The sequence below is a fragment of the Pinus tabuliformis genome, chromosome 2_2 (assembly GCF_031772625.1).
Source record: "Pinus tabuliformis cultivar Carrire ecotype Pingquan chromosome 2_2, CPIR1, whole genome shotgun sequence".
Taxonomy (NCBI): Eukaryota; Viridiplantae; Streptophyta; class Pinopsida; order Pinales; family Pinaceae; genus Pinus; species Pinus tabuliformis.
This window is the reverse complement of record NC_142300.1, coordinates 968,839,826-968,856,305: the sequence shown is the minus strand read 5'-3', so window position 1 is coordinate 968,856,305 and position 16,480 is coordinate 968,839,826. Positions and strand designations below refer to the sequence as shown.

Genomic DNA, 16,480 nt, shown 5'->3' with positions numbered 1-16,480 from the left:
ATCCTTCTTAACCCTGTGGTAAGTTTTTAAAAATCCTGAGTGCCCTCCTAAGGGAGAAGTGTGCAATTCCATAAGAATCTTTTGTTTTAGCTGGGAATTCTTACAGAGGTATAAGCGATCTTTGTACCATAACGAATCATTTTGCCAGCTAAATGTATCAGAAGTACTGGAATCTTGTTGTAGCTTTCGAATAAGTGCCCACACTTCTTCGTCATTCTTCCATTCCTCCCTTGCTTCGTTTATCCAATCTGGTTGGATAATAGAAATGGCACACAACAATGCTTCCACATCCTCATCCTTTCTTGAGAGTGCATCTGCCACCACATTTTGCTTCCCTTTTTTGTAGATGATTTCAAAGTCATAACCCAACATCTTTGTGACCCACTTTTGTTGCTCTTCAGAGGATAATCTTTGTTCTAAAAAGTATTTAAGGCTATCATGATCCGTTTTTACCTTGAAGTGTCTTCCCATTAGGTAGGGTCGCCATTTCTTAAGTGCATGGAGTATTGCCAACATTTCCTTCTCATAAATAGCTTTGCTTAAAAACTTTCCCTTGATTGGACGACTTTCAAAAGCAATGGGTCTTTCATCTTGCATTAGAACAGCACCAATTCCATTTCCTGAAGCATCACATTCCACAATAAAGGTTTTTGTGAAGTCCGGTGTAGCTAAGACCGGTGCTTGGCACATTGCCTCTTTAAGATGTTCAAAGGCCTTTGTTGCTTCCGAAGTCCATGAAAATGAATCTTTCTTCAATAATGTTGTTAGAGGTGCTGCTATTCTCCCATAATTCTTAACAAACTTGCGATAATACCCTGTCAACCCAAGAAATCCTCGCAGATGCTTTATGGATGTGGGGATTTTCCATTCCTTAATGGCTTTAATTTTGCTAGGGTCTACCTTAACTCCTTCATGAGATACAATATGACCCAAATATTCCACCTCCTGGACTCCAAAGAAACATTTGGATCTTTTTGCATATAATTGTTTCTCCTCCAATAGTTGTAGCACCCTGTCAACATGTTCAACATGATCCTTCCAAGACTTGTTGTAGATTAGTATATCATCAAAAAATACTAACACAAATTTTCTAAGGAATGGTTTGAAAATTGAATTCATCAAACCTTGAAATGTTGAAGGTGCATTGGTAAGGCCAAAAGGCATGACCAAAAATTCATAATGACCCTCATGAGTTCTAAATGCCGTTTTTGGAATGTCTTCAATCTTCATTCTGATTTGATGATATCCCGAACGAAGATCCAACTTGGTGAAGTAAATTGATCCATGCAATTCATCCAGTAATTCATCAATAACAGGAATGGGGAACTTATCTTTAATAGTGAGCTTGTTGAGCTCCCTATAATCTGGACACATGCGCCATGATCCATCCTTCTTGTGCACCAATACTACTGGAGCTGAGAAAGAACTTTGACTCGGTTGAATTATACCAGCCTCTAGCATTTCTGCAACCATACGTTCAATTTCACTTTTTTGGACATATGGATATCTGTACGGCCTGATGTTTGGAGGAACACTTCCTGGAATCAGATGAATAGCATGATCATGATCACGCATAGGTGGGAGACCTTTGGGAGTCTCAAATACCTTGGAATGATTGTCCAGGACTTTTTGGAGATCTGGAGAAATAGATGATTCCAATGTGGAAACATCTAGCGAACATAATTGTGCAATTACACCTCTTTGCTCCTTTTTTAGAAGCTTTGTCATGCCATTAGAGCTGATTATCTTTCCTGGTTTCCCTGCAATACCCCTTAATTCAACTTCCTTTCCTTCCACAGAAAATTTCATGAAAAGTTCTTGAAAATTAAAAGCTATTGTACCCAAGGATTGTAGCCATTGGACTCCTAGTACAACATCAGCACCTCCCATTGGAATGGAAAGCATTGGGCTAGTCAATACATATTCTCCCATGGATAGCTTGATATTATGGCACTTTCCAGAACAATTTATTGTTCCTCCATTTGCAATCATCACTTGACACTCTGGTGCTGGATATAGGAAGCAATTCAATTCTTTTGCTACCCTACAATGAATAAAATTGTGGGTGCTTCCTGAATCAATCAACACTATTACCTTTTTCTTCTTGATTTGTCCTTCTATCTTGATGGTTTGAGGAGTGGTAATTCCCGCCAATGCATTACAAGATATGGTCGGATTTATTTGTTCTTCATCTAGGCTTTGTTCCTGGAATATATCCTCTTCTTTTGACCTTTCTTGCTCCTTTTCTTCTTCCTCTTCACAATCTATGTAGAATAATTTCTTCTCAGCACACTTATGACCTTTTGTGTATTTGCTATCACAATTGTAACAAAGCCCTTTTGCTCTTTTTTCTTCCAATTGTTGTGGTGTCAACCTTGTAGGTTGTGGAAGACTATGGGCAACAACACTTCCGTCTTTATAGTTGTGAATGGTATGCTTCCTAGTTGCCATAATTTTGCTTTCCATTTTTCTTGCTAACCTGAATGCCTTCTCTAATGAATCAGGTTCCCAAAGGCGCACATCATGTTGGATATTATCCTTTAAAGACCCTATGAACACATCAATCCTATGCTCCTCTGGAATATCTTTTACCCTTATGTTCAATTTTTGGAACTCCTCAATGTGCTCCATTATTGAACCCTTTTGTTTGAGACTTATCAATTGGCTAAAAAAAGTGTTGCTTTTTGTATCCTCATAATGTGCTATCAATTCTTCCGTAAAAATTGCCCAAGTGATAAATTGTTTACGAGAACAAAGCCATTGATACCATACAAACTGATTTGGTTCCAAATATAAAGTTGCCATACGTACCTTTTGTGTGTTTTGCACATTATTGAGATCGAAGAATTGCTCCATCTGTAATATCCATGTGGCGGGATCCTTGCCATCAAACTTCCTCATATCGATTTTTGGAACATGGTGAGTCTTCGATCCAACATTAGAGTCTATGGAATCATGATTAACATTTCTTTTGTTCTCATCATGAGTTTCCTTTACTACCTTTTCACCATTAGTGACCCTTTCTTGTAGCAACTTCTTCAATTCTTCCATGTCTGTCTTCAAATCTATCTTCAAATCATCCATCTTAACTTCCACTTCAATCATCTTAGCTTCTACGCCTTTTTTTAATCAGTCCATCTTAGCTTCTACACCTTTCTTTAAACCATCCATCTTAGATTTTGTTCCTTTTTGTGTAAGGGACAGTTGTTGCACTTGGTCTTGTAATTTTGATATATCATGTTGCATTTCTTCCTCTTCTTCATGAGTCATGCTAGAGCTTTCAGGTTCCTTACTAGGTGTTTGCATTTTCTTTCCTCGGGGCATCAGTTACCGATAATAATGCTCTACTATGCCCTTTGAATTCCTTCAAAATAAATTTTCAAACCAAGCTTAAGCAAAAATTTAAGAAAATCTACACACCTTTTTTCACTTTGTAGGAGCTCGATATTGCCTCTGATGTATCTCTGTACTCTCTGATTATCTAGTCCTGAATTTTTGACCTGTAGTAGCCCTCTGTGTCCTCTTTCCAATGCCACAATTCTGACCCAAATTGGATTCTCCAAGGAAGAGTTATGCGAAATCTCCCACAGTGACTTGATTATAGACTAGTTCAGTAGAGCGAACTTGTACGACATGCCACGAGTCACTGTTTCGACCTTTGGATCTGAAAACCAACCACAAGAAACTACAGTCCGTCCTCTTTCTGTACCTTCTTACAAAACTTCAATCCGATCCCCAGAGAGAAAGTTATGACGATTTTCCCCAGGTCACCTGTTTTGAATGTAATTCAGGAGTCTGCAAAAAGACCAACTTCCTCAGATCATATCTCCGCAAATATCGCGCAAAAATTTCTGAAATTCGGACCCGAGGTTCAGCACGATTTCTTCTGAAATGGGTTTTTTTTTGCGACTTCTGAAATGTCACAGAAAAAAAGTTATAGCGAAAATGCCACAATGACCTGTTTGGAGGAGCGAAACCCTAGAATCCAAAGCTCTGATACCAAATGTTATGAAACCAGCTCACAAAAAGATAGAAAAGAGAGATCCACGCCTTAGAATTCAGCCTCTTCGAGGGGGCAACCTCCTTTACATTACATAAATGAACAATTCTTGGATGATACAAATGACAAAACCTCCTTTCTATACATAGGAGTCTAAGGAGTCACAATATAATCCAGCCGACCTAACAATAATAATATAAAGCAACAAAAATAACAATAGAGGGATTCTATGGGGCACAAAAATAACAATATGGGGGTAATAGGGGCACAACAATATAAATAGGGGGTATAACTACAATAGTAATGGGGTAATCACTAGTATTATAGGGACCCAACAGACCCCCTGTTGTTGCTGCTCCTGTTAAGTTTGACCTTGACCTGGTATCTCCTTAGCGCGTCTTGTTTTAGAGTTGCCCACATCTCATCCCAATTAGGCATTGTTCCTTTCAATGTTACAATACATATATATACATGGAGCATCCATAAACTCCAATCCATTAACCTTGGATTAGAACATAACCGTAGTTCCCTTGCCCGGATCTACAAAATACCACGGATTGAAAACCATCGCGCCCAAAACCAAGTGCGAAATCCATGCACAAAACCATAGGTAGGTCCGCCCACCTAATATAGGGTCCAAAAAAAAATTCCTAGGGTGCTACCTCAAACCCCGTGCAGGGGGGCTATGGCCCCCTATAACCCCCCCGCGCCTGGGCTAGTCGTGGAAAGAATATAACACAACCCAACAGAATCCACACGCTCTCCCATCTGCATCTGAGCAGATCTCAGCTTCTGCTCTAAGTACATCTCCCGCTACTCGGAAGATCCCTAATATAATGTGGCCAAGGCATCCCACATCTCCTTAGTAGTTTCTCTGCTAGCAACGTTGCACACCACGTGATCCTTGCGTCCATCCAGGATCATCCTCTTGCCTTTGCCATCTCAGACTTGTACTTCTTTAGCGGATCTGCATCCACAGGTTCAGCCACCACACTGTCGACGTATGTCCTAAGGGCATGCTCATCTAGAAGGAAAGACATTCTAGCCTTCCAGATGACGTAGTTGGATGCTCCATCCAACCTGTCCTGATAGCTCAAGCCACTAGTTGCCATATCCTCTGAAAACTATTGAACAACTCCCTCTTTCTCCCTACTACGTAGCTTCTAGGTTGGCTCACGTACACCCATATGGCGCTGGTAAGTTTGTTGCTCCTCTACTGCCCAACAAATGAGAAATATTGGTTTCCTTGGCAAGAAACCACTGAGGAAGTATTCCCTCACTATGCGATTTGCTTCCTTCTTCCGACGGCTTTTTTGCCCAACACTCAGCTTTCAAAAAACTGCGTCCCTCTAGCTCTGCGCTAAGGCTCTGTATGGCTCCCTCTACCTAGGCAAATTCTCGATCCGATAGTCTTACCTCTTTGTCGACTCACTTAGAGAGAGACAACCTCGAAAAAATGACCCTCTTGGCTAGAATTGTGCAATCCCTCAAGGGATTCGAATTGCTGCTTGCTGCAGCAAGTTGGCCCTTGCTTCAATGCTAGATCTACTCTTCCTGTTTCACATCAACACCTCTGATACCATGTGAAAATTCCTAGATCTAACAATCTCAGGAATCCTATTGCAACCAGCTGAATCTACTTCACCTAGATTGTAAATTACATTACAAACTTATTTTAGATTTCTTCTTGAAATATTGAAGTAAATTATTGAAGTAGCCTACACTAAATTAAATATGATTCCGAAACATTGAAACTGAGCAAGGAAATATAAACACATAGGACACCGTTATTTTTGGACAAAAGTCCCCGGAAAAACCCAATGTGGGAAAACCGGTGCAACAGTTCTGAGGGTTTATTATTATTAAGCAATAGCAAATTATGAATACATCTCTGAATACCTCTCAAGTTATTCAGTTACAGAGAGAGAAATACTGGCAGAAAGATTTGTCAGATTACCTCACACAACCACTGAGAATATCCTGGATGATCCGGATACTGAGTGAATGACCTCTGGCAGGCCCTATGTTGCTTTGCACAGTCCTCACACAGGTTGTGCGTCAACCCCTCTAAGCTCTACGTCACTCATTCTGTTCATTGATTTGTTGCTCGGAGTCTCTGCCTCTAGCCTCTCGGTCTCACACCCCGGCTCCCGGCTTCTAAAATTGACTCTCCTCAGCAAAATCTTGGACTCTCTCTCACCCTTTGTGCTGCCTCTACGTGGCCCTTTGTGGCCCTACGTCATCCTCTGCATCTGGGCTACTGGATCACTTTCTGCCTCTCTCTGTTGATGATTCTCCGACTGAGAAAATCTCTCTCTGGATGCTATCCCTACCCCTCAACTGAGAACTTCTCACTTCAGAAATTCGATCTCTTGGTCTCTCGGTGTATTTTCCGAATGACCATCAAGCCCCTTCTTATATCTTCCTGTTGGACAACCAACGGCCTAGATTAACTCCTAATCAAAGGCTCAGATCGTTTTCACTTGATCTCCGTCTTTTTCTAGAAGTTACACCCACAATTAGATTAATACCCATTAATATTTTAATTTTCCTAAGTTTAGACTTAGGAACTCCATTAAAAATATTAAATTATTAATTATTTTAATCAGTGTTTTACAAACCGACCGTTTCGAAACCAAAACAGCCGAGTCGAACCGAGTCGATTGCTGGAGGAGTGACCCAGCCAAGTAACCGGTCCGGTTGACCGAGTCACACATGACTCGGCCGAGTCATTCAATGACTCGGCCGAGTCATGTGTGACTCGGTCAACCCGGCCGGATCCGATTTAATAAGGACTGTTCTTGCAGACTTGCACAACTGTATGAGGCTTAAAACTCTGAATCATTTAGCTCTGTGATTGGCTTAGTCAATGAGATCCGTTTCGCATTTATTACCTACTTATTGCACTGAAGTATTGATCCTTTATATACATCATCATCTACAAAGTTCAAACTTCAAACGTGGTCTTCTATTCACAATTGAATTTCCAAGGTGACTTGACAAGCAGATTGAGTAGGACTACATCATCAATCATTACTTCAGCAGTGCCAGTGCCTCCAATAGTAGCAGTTAGAAATTAATGGTAGGCACCTTCTGACAGTGTAAGGTTCAGTGGCTTATATTGCAGCAGTGAGAGGTTCATGTTTCATTGGTTTGCAATAAGGGTATTCACATTGCAGTTGTGAGTCTTGATGATTCTAAGTGAAAAGACAGAGGCACTGTATGTAGTAGCATTCCTCTTATTGACTGAAGTTGAAGATTTGTAGAAGAATATGTCTTTGTCTATAGTAAGGTTATCATCATCGGAAATTGGAATTGGTCTCATGATCAGGAGTTCATTTACATATTCTGGCTTACTTCATCAACAGTCCTTCATTCTAAGATAGGGGGCAGTAAAGGTTTATGTTTCATCATTGTTGTAGCACTCTGGAAGGTGCTTCATTGCTATATCTGAGCAGCTATAAGACGCATGCCAGTAAGCCTCCTTGGGCAGAGGTTGAGATATTTTCAAGGTCATAGAGCTGACCTAAGACATCTAGCTCTGAGCCTCACTGCTCGCAGCATATTTGTTGATACATCCTTTCGGCACCAGTGCAACAGTGTAAGATTGAAAGCAGCTTGGCATAGTTGATTTAGCAACTGCGCCATGAGCTCCCTATTGCATATTCATTCGTGAGCATTGCAGTGTTTGTGTCGAGGGCAACAGTGGTTGTTGTATAGTGACAATGTCAAGATTGACAGTCAAGGTTTAATGTACAAATTGAACAGAAGCAAAGAGCCTACTTTGATCATATGTTGTCTTCCATCTATATTATAATGCTGTGTGTTTGGAAACATGAATGAAAATCTTTAAAATTATGTTTAAAATATTTAAAATTATGTTTTTTAATAAAAAAAATAAATATTTAATGTATTTTTTACAACGACCGAGTCATTGAAATCGAGTAGGCCGAGTCATTACCGTTTCGGAGTCGGAGTCGGAGTCGATCCTCGGCCGAGTCGGAGTCGGAGTCGGAGTCTTAAAACATTGATTTTAATATAATTGTTTTTGGGTGGAATTTCCCAAAACGGTTTATGGGTTCTTTGGAATGCATGTGCCCAAGCCTCCTTGCAAAATTTGAGGCCTAGAGCACATCAGATTCTACCCAAAATCAACAACAAAAGAGATCAACCATCACTGTCACCTTAGCGTCCTCTCTCCTATGATTTTGTGGTTGGATGTTATCATTGTTGTCACTTCAAATTGTACACGAGAATGCGACAAAGCTCAGGGCAGGGGTTGTCATTCTGATCCCGACCCTCTCTGTTTAAGTTGTCTCCCTACAATAGGCTAAGGGGGGTAGCCCCTAGGAATGAGATAATGAGTTTGGGAGACACAACTGAATGGCCTAGCAACTTGGTTAAGGATGATTGGCAAGTTTAATTATTTAGCACAACTTGAGTAGATTTATTGAGATTATCAATTAGAGACTAGTTCCTTAGGAGTCAATTTACTTGCACAATATAGATTAAATTCCAAGTTACCAGATGAACAATTGTTGCTAAGATGAAGAACTATCCTATATGAGATGAAATACCTAAAACTAAGTGAGATTAGACTCTTGGTTAATTTTAGTTAGAATGCCTATTCTAGGTGAATCCTTTCTCTCAATTGTTTTGAAGTTAGTCTTGAATGTAGGTTGTAGAGAGAAGTCCAAAGGAAGGAGGCTAAGGCCTCATTAACGATACCTCCCGTGGAGTTCTAACCACCCAAGTGCCTCCATTCCTACAAGGGATTGCCCGCAAGAGAACTGCAAGGTCACCTGTGTTAACCACAAATGAGGGTCTAAACTTCGCAAGTTGGGTGAGAAAGGTGTTCCTATCTTCTTACAACCAAGCTTATGCTTGGAGGTATATTTTATAGATGCACCTCTAATCCTAGAATGATATGCAAGATATGAGTGATGGCTTTAAGTGAGATTATTAAATGATTTTTAAGTACTTCAAGTTAAATTACTTAAGATTCAATGCTTATGATGTTCAACACAAGAGCATAAATGAAGTACTTAGAGAACAATTACAAGGATAATCTCAACTAAAGCAATGTGCCAATAGACCACTTGATTTTCCAATTAAAGTGCTTCACAATAAACAATTCAAGATTTATCCAATGAGCTAACAATCCCAATAAGCTACTTTAGATATTCAATATGATAGCAGTTAGGTTAAGCAGTTAATATATGATGCCCACTTGAATTATTCCACTAGCTCAAGTAACAAGAGATCAACCACAATGATTATCCAAGATTACTATTTATGCCAATTAGGATCTAGGCTAGGTGAGGCTAATGGCTTCCCAAAAATAAAATTTCGTCAAATCCTTGAGCCAATGTACCTACAAAAATGGGAAATAGAGAGCCAGGGACCTAATATATACAAAAAATCCCAAAAACCCCAATAGCTATACAAAATAAAAATGGGTTAGTTTAAAATATAAGGGTTAGTGGAAAAATGATTTACAAATAATTACAAATATTTACAAAATAAAATTTGCTCTTATTAGCGTAATAAAAATTTATGGGACAAGTAAATAAATTTGAAGATGAGAAAATAATTATTTTAAATTTTTGCAAAGCCCTCCTACATAAGGTTTTATTAGATCAAGGCTTGGGCCAAACAAGGGTGTGATCCCTTCAAATTCTGTGAAATTGGACGCCAAGGGCTGGGGCAACATGTAACTCAATACACTTCAAATGATAGATTATTAAACAAAAGTGGTTTGATTCACACAATAGATCTATAAGCCCGGAGATACCTCTCAGACTTTGCTAGATCTACAATGTTACTCTAGCCCAACACCTAAGGCAAGATAACTATACCAATAGATGTTCCTACTACTGTCAATAATAATCAATGTTATAATCAAAGCATATCAATTAAACATCCAACACATACCACACATTAGCAAATTAGAGACACCTTGAATTGAAGCCCAAAGACTTTTTATTAAGTGCAAAGAAATTCCAGCAGAGCCTTGCTCAGTACATCAAATAATCATTACATCATCCAAAGATGAAATGAGGAGCTTCATAGCTTCCTTATATAGAAAATGAGAGAAGAAACCCCTCCAAAGTGGAAAATAACCGCTAATTGGTTTGATCCTCGTCAAAATAATCTTATCCATTGATCTCCAATTGAAATTACTTGATGACCACCGTTGATTAGATTTTTAGTTTTTATTTTGAGGTAAGTTTCGAATTTATCTTAAAACCATTTTTTTATTAATCCCAAAAATAATATTTTGGACTAATATCCTCAAAAAATTCACTTTGACTTGACCACCAAGGTCCAAAGGATTAATTTTTCTTAAAAAGTCCATTTTTCCCTTGGTGGGAAACCTTCAAAATTTAATTCTTTTTTGGCCCACGATTTTTTGATGATTTTCCACTTGGAGAGAATTTAATTTCTCTCAAATTATTTTTCAACTAAAAAATAATTAATTTTTTGGCTAATTATTTCTTTTTATTTTATCCAAGAAATTAATCAAAAGACTGAAGAGGGGAATAAATATTTTTCCACCCTCAAATATTTTAGCCATGGTGTCTAACAATGAGTAACCATGCACTAAAATATTTTTACAAGATATTACAATTTAATTCAACCCTCAGAAGGGGAAATACACATTTGACATAGACCCTCAAAACTTTACCCAATTCTGCAATGAGACGCATGATCTTTGACTAGTTCCTAGTTTGAGGGGTCTACCGGTTTGGTCAACAGTTCGGTTCTGATAACATTGATTGGGAAAAGAAGTGTGGAGTAAGATCGATGTGAATGCTCAAGCGGAATAGGATGTGAAGAATTGAAATGCTGTGATGTTGATCAAGCTTTTGGCGATAGAATGAGGTGCTTGCCAAAGTTCAAGATGGTAATGATTCGTTTGTCATGTGGGGGGATATAGAGAGATGTATGAAACCTCAAACAAAAGTAGAAAATTCTTCTTTAAAAACTTATTATTTTCAGTTAAAAAGGAGTTTGATTCCTTGCAAAATCATGTGCTAAAAGTCAAGGATATTAGAGATTGATTGGGACATGGAAGAAGAAAATATGGTGGCTATAATTTTGAAAAGTTTGCTTCCTTCCTATGCAAATTTCATTAAGGCCTTGAACTTTACTAGTACCAATAAAGATCTGACATTTGAGTAGTTGAGCACGAAGTTCTTGCAGCAAGAGCAATGGAAAAAGCAGTTTGGGAATAGTAGTGCGAATTAGAGTACTGAGGTGGTACTTTCAGCAACATAAAAGAGCAAGGGAAGCAAATAGATCTAAGAGAATGATGGGAATAAAGAGTCAGGTAAATATAGAAAAACTATTAAATGCTTTTGTTATGTGAAGTTAAATGCTGGAAAGGCAAGGCTAATTATTCAGACAACACTGGCTCTCATCCGGCTGGTGAGTCAATGGTCAGACAAAAAGATGAGGATGTAATTGCACTTCATCAACGTTGTTTGACACAGTTCCAGTCATTATTTTGAAGATCTTATCTTGTGGACTGCAACATCTTGTTTGTCTAAAGCTTTGGTCCTTTTGTAATTTGAACAATCATGTAAAAAGACCATTATGAGAGTGTGTTAGAGATAATGGTGATATTTAGATCTTAAACATATTAGGGCAGTCATATAATTAAGTCTCACTAATAAATTAATATATTATTGAAACGTTCAATGTAGTAATTAATGTGGTGGTTATTAGTTAGTTATTTGGGAGTTACATAATGGACTCCACTTCTTTTACTATGTGATGAGACGTTGCATCTCTAATGACATGAATGAATCCACTCTTTCTCATTCTAATGTGAATCCCCTGTAGTGCTCAAACCAAAATTTACCAAAATTAAGTTTGCAAATTAAATTCCTAAATTCATGTAATGCCCAAACCAAAATTTAACTTCAAATTAATTTCCTAAATTCATCTAGAATTTACCAACTACGATTTAAGCAAGAATTTATCAATTTAATACACATGCATCTCCCTGGTTTCCGTGTATGAAGTCGATCTTGAGATGTTGTAGCTCCAAATTCGCTCCCATTACCAAAATGACCAAATCCTCCCTGCCAAACTAGGCACAACCTCAGTACCCAGCTCCATAATACTTCAAAATTGCAGCACTCTGGCCCCCATGCCCAAAAGCTTCAAGAACAACCAAGGCTCAGTTTCCTTCTATGAGTGACTCTCTTCAAAAATTCCTACTGTGCAATAAAATTTCTTCAAGGGTCAAGAACCCCTCAGAACCAAGGAAAAACGTTCCTTCAACTCCAGAGAATACTAACAGCCACTGTCCCCCTGTAACAAACCCCCACCTCTCTTCTTATACACCAGCCCTTCCACCACCCTCCTTTTCACCATCTCAAGGTCTTGATTTAATAAATTATGTTCTTGTTGGTTCTTTGTCGGTTACAAGTGGAGCGGATTTCAGCTTCCACCTTGCTCGATCACGAAATGAGTGATGGACTTAGCTTTATATAGTTTTGGTGTGTGCCAAGCAACTGAATCGCATCGCAAACCAACCTTTTACAAAAGTCTGTACTCTGGGGGGGTTCGCTGAGATGGTGTCCCCAAACCTCCATGGTCCATTTTTGTAGGCGTTCCACACTGTATTGTCTGCCTCTGACCCAACCCACCAGGACACGCTCCAACGACTCCATTGACTCCAGTAATGGGGTATCTTCAGAGAATTTCAAGAAAACTTCACAATTCTTGAGCTTGAAGCTCCGCTTCCTCTTAGTCCCCTCTCTTAACCTAGACGTCGCCGCAGCAGGTAGGACCAAAGCCTTATGAGCTGGAGAAGATGAAACCCTAGTAGGGTCAGACGGAATGGATGCAAAAACCCCGGAATGGAGTCGATGCCAGTGAAATTGCCTTGCAAGGGGGCCGCCGGAGTAAGAAAAGTAGAACAGAGAGGCCAAGGTCGAGGGGGGATTAGGCAAGGGTTTGCCGGAGCCAGACGAGGAGGGGAACGATGTTGTGGCCGCACCTAGGGTAAGACCAACAGGGGCAGTGTGAGGCACTGCAAATGCCAAGGTGCAAGGACCTGGAGGAATAGGCTGCGAAACAAGCTCCGAGTCGACAGGGGTGTCTTCGGGCAACGAGACAGACTTGAACCGAGGGCTAGAAATGGGAGGGAGTGCACCAATTTCCTCGGTAAGCTCGTTTTCAAATGAGAAAAAACCTTCGAGGGTGGTCCTGGCCTCCGTCCAAATGGGCTCTCCTTTCGACGGGTCAGCTGAATAGTCTAGGTTATCCTCCATAACTGTCACAGCCTTTAGCTAACAGCTGCCTGCGGAAACCAAAGGGTGAACAGTGGAGGGTTGAATGGCGAAGGGTAAAACCGTCCAGGTAAATGCGCTACAGGAAATAGTTGTGGTTAGGGAAAGACACGGGAAGGGAACAGCAGGAAAGTGGGCAGGAAGGCGATTAGTCGACGACAATGAAGGTTAGGGAAGCAGTTACGAAGGCAGGCGTTGTGAAAGGTCTGCTAAACCAATACGCCGCCAAGAAAACCAGATCAGGAACCGTAGCTCCATTGCCCCGGATCATACTTCATTTAGTTTCTTTTATATATATAAGTTCTATTTTATTTAGTTATTAAAATTCCCTTTTATTTTGTATAACCATTGTAATACATTCCTTTTTGGAATCATCTTTTATGATGATGGTACGCATATCAAGTATCTTATTTTATATAATTGTTATATTCTGATGTGTTAGATATTTAATTCAAAACCAATTCATTATCTTATATTAGCTAGTATGTATACTAGTGTAGTGCATGCAATGCATTTATTTGTAGCTATCATATGCATGATAATATTCACTCTCTTTGTAATTGTGGGCGGATCATTACATTCCCGTTCACTCATGTGAACACTGTAAAGCAAACAAATCGCTTATATGTGTTTATGGGGGAATTGAACCTTGGTGAGTGCCCTGAGTCCTATACTAGTGTAGTGCATGCAATGCATGTATGTGTAGCTATCATATGCATGATAATATTCACTCTCTTTGTAATTGTGGGCGGATCATTACATTCCCGTTCACTCATGTGAACACTGTAAAGCAAACAAATCGCTTATATGTGTTTATGGGGGAATTGAACCTTGGTGAGTGCCCTGACTCAGCGTCACTGCTGAACTATGACACCAGAGAAAATATCGACAATATCAACAAATCTTAATTGTGCAGAAGTGGCCAAAAGACCAATTCTTAATTCATAATGGGCAACTGCTATGTTTGTTATGCGTTTTCTGTTTTTTCAATGTACAGTTAGGTGTGGGGAGCATCTTTATTATTGGTTGTTTGACTATTCAAATTGTCTCTGTTATGCTGCATATTTTCTTAGAAAGGATGGATAATAGATGGTACATATATCTGAAGAAGAATATGTTTATGTCCGAAATTTATAATTTAGAATAAAAAAATTCGGTGCTCTTCCTTTGACATGTTTGACTTCTTGAGCAGAAAGAAATCAAAACCATGCATCCTTTGTTATGTTCTTAAATCAGGAAATATTTGAATTGGTGAATACTCCATGAGGCATTGCTTACACTGGTCATTTATGAAGTTCATGTTGGTTGGCATATACTTTCTGGTATTGCAGAATGTGTTACATGTTCAAAATAATTATGTTACAATGCCAAGGATTCTCAAAACTGGTTTCCTGTGTAGATAAGTTCCCCAAAGATGCATCCGAGTTCTTGTAATATTCAAGTAACAATTTTTTCTAATATGCTATGACTCTACTTAAGTTGAGATTATAATGGTAAGAACCCATCGTGCAGGTTATCTCCGAGAGGGGCGAGCGTTTGCAGTCTTATATTTACCACCGACCAGATGTGAATCCATCAAATTTAATACCAACTGGTGATTGGCTGCGGCAGTGATCATGGTGTCGGAGACTAATTACAAGTTCAGGAAAGAGGAAAAATGTTCCTGGAACCATGGACTGTTTCAGTCTGGTAATCACCTAATGAAGAATATGGTCTATTGAATAACATGTAAATATTATTGGACCCTTTCTTACTGAGACATCATTGCCTAGCAAAGCTACTGCGTGACTATATACTGCAGTTATATATGTCAAACTTTTACCTAGACTCATTTGTTACCAGGGTTCATTTATCTTTGTTTTTCGATGAAATGAAGTTATTATGTACCATATGAAGGTTGATCTGGTTCATCTCTGTTCTATGCCAATGCCTACATGATGATGAATTTTTAAGAAATGCAATTGTGGGTAATTGGTGTTATGATCTTATTCTTTCATAACTTTTTACTTCTGAACATTTATTTATGATAGCAGTTTGGTACCACTGGGTGCTCATACTACAGAGTAACACGTTCAGATTGGTGGGCAAGAGAAACCGGGTTTCTTGTTGGCAAGCAACCCCACTTACCATTCAACCAACTGGCAGTAGACACTTTTGTTTTTTGTAAATTCTGTTCAAGTTATAAGAAATGCAACCTGTCAGTTCTCTAAATTTCTGTTCATTGATATTATAAATTTATTTCTTAGATTCAATAAGTAGATAAAGTGTAACTTCCATCACAAACTATGCAATATTCTTATGTAAGCAACATGTCCTTTTATTATTGCCTTAAGAAGCAAGTCAATGTCAAGAAATTGCATGTGGACTTTGCTTATGTAATTTAAAATTATCAGTGTTCGGATTTATTAGATATTTTTCATGCATCTTCTGATTTTGTCCTGAAAACTATTGCGTACCGCTTTTCTTTCTTTAGAAGGGAAAGGTCTTACTTGAGCTCATGTAATGTCTTCGTCTTACTTAAGTTAAGTGGGGTTGGGTTAGTCCTTTCAGAGATTTGGTGAAGTTCTGAAAGCAGTGTTGCAGAACTTGGACTTGGCAAAAAGATAGCAAAAGGTTCAGTATTTGAGTTAGATTTCTATTTCAATTGGCTTGAAGAATGAATTCACTACTTGTCATTTTTCTTTTAATAGAATCTATACTAACTACTACAACCAGATCTTTATCTATGTGGATTTCCTTCACTTTTGAAGCATAACCCAGTTGCAATGCATTTTGTATTTTAAATTAAAGTTTACAACTGAAAGCATATAATTTATTAAACGGTATTTTTATATCATAATATCTACTCATTAGATGGGTCGTATTGCTGAAATTTAATGAAAACCGTAAGTAATCTCTCTAATGGAAGCTTAATTTTGCATCCACTTATCGTATAGTTCCCCCAAGCTTGTGGATTCATTCCATCCCTATATTTTCTTTGTACGGAAAGGTTAACAGTATATTGTTTATTGAGTAACCATTTTATACTAAAAAATTATTAAATTTCGACCCTTAGCTCCTCAAAATGAGGCTGTGTGAGAGGCAGAATAGGGAAGAATTTGTTGGTGAGGCCATCTTTAACACCACACGGAACAACATGCAATGGTAAGAAATATTCAATGGTAAGTTCTGTAGG

The 16,480-nt window shown here is 38.7% G+C and overlaps 1 protein-coding gene across 1 annotated transcript in view; it reads left to right on the top strand.

The window, feature by feature from the left end:
* LOC149196457 (uncharacterized) overlaps window positions 1-15,215 on the top strand; it is a 108,830-nt gene extending 93,615 nt beyond the window's left edge. The window contains exon 3 of the mRNA XM_089405569.1: window positions 14,818-15,215. Within this exon, the coding sequence (XP_089261695.1) occupies window positions 14,818-14,919 (102 nt within the window). The 3' untranslated portion in view covers window positions 14,920-15,215. The remainder of the gene's footprint in view (window positions 1-14,817) is intronic.
* The last annotated feature ends 1,265 nt before the right edge of the window (window positions 15,216-16,480 follow it).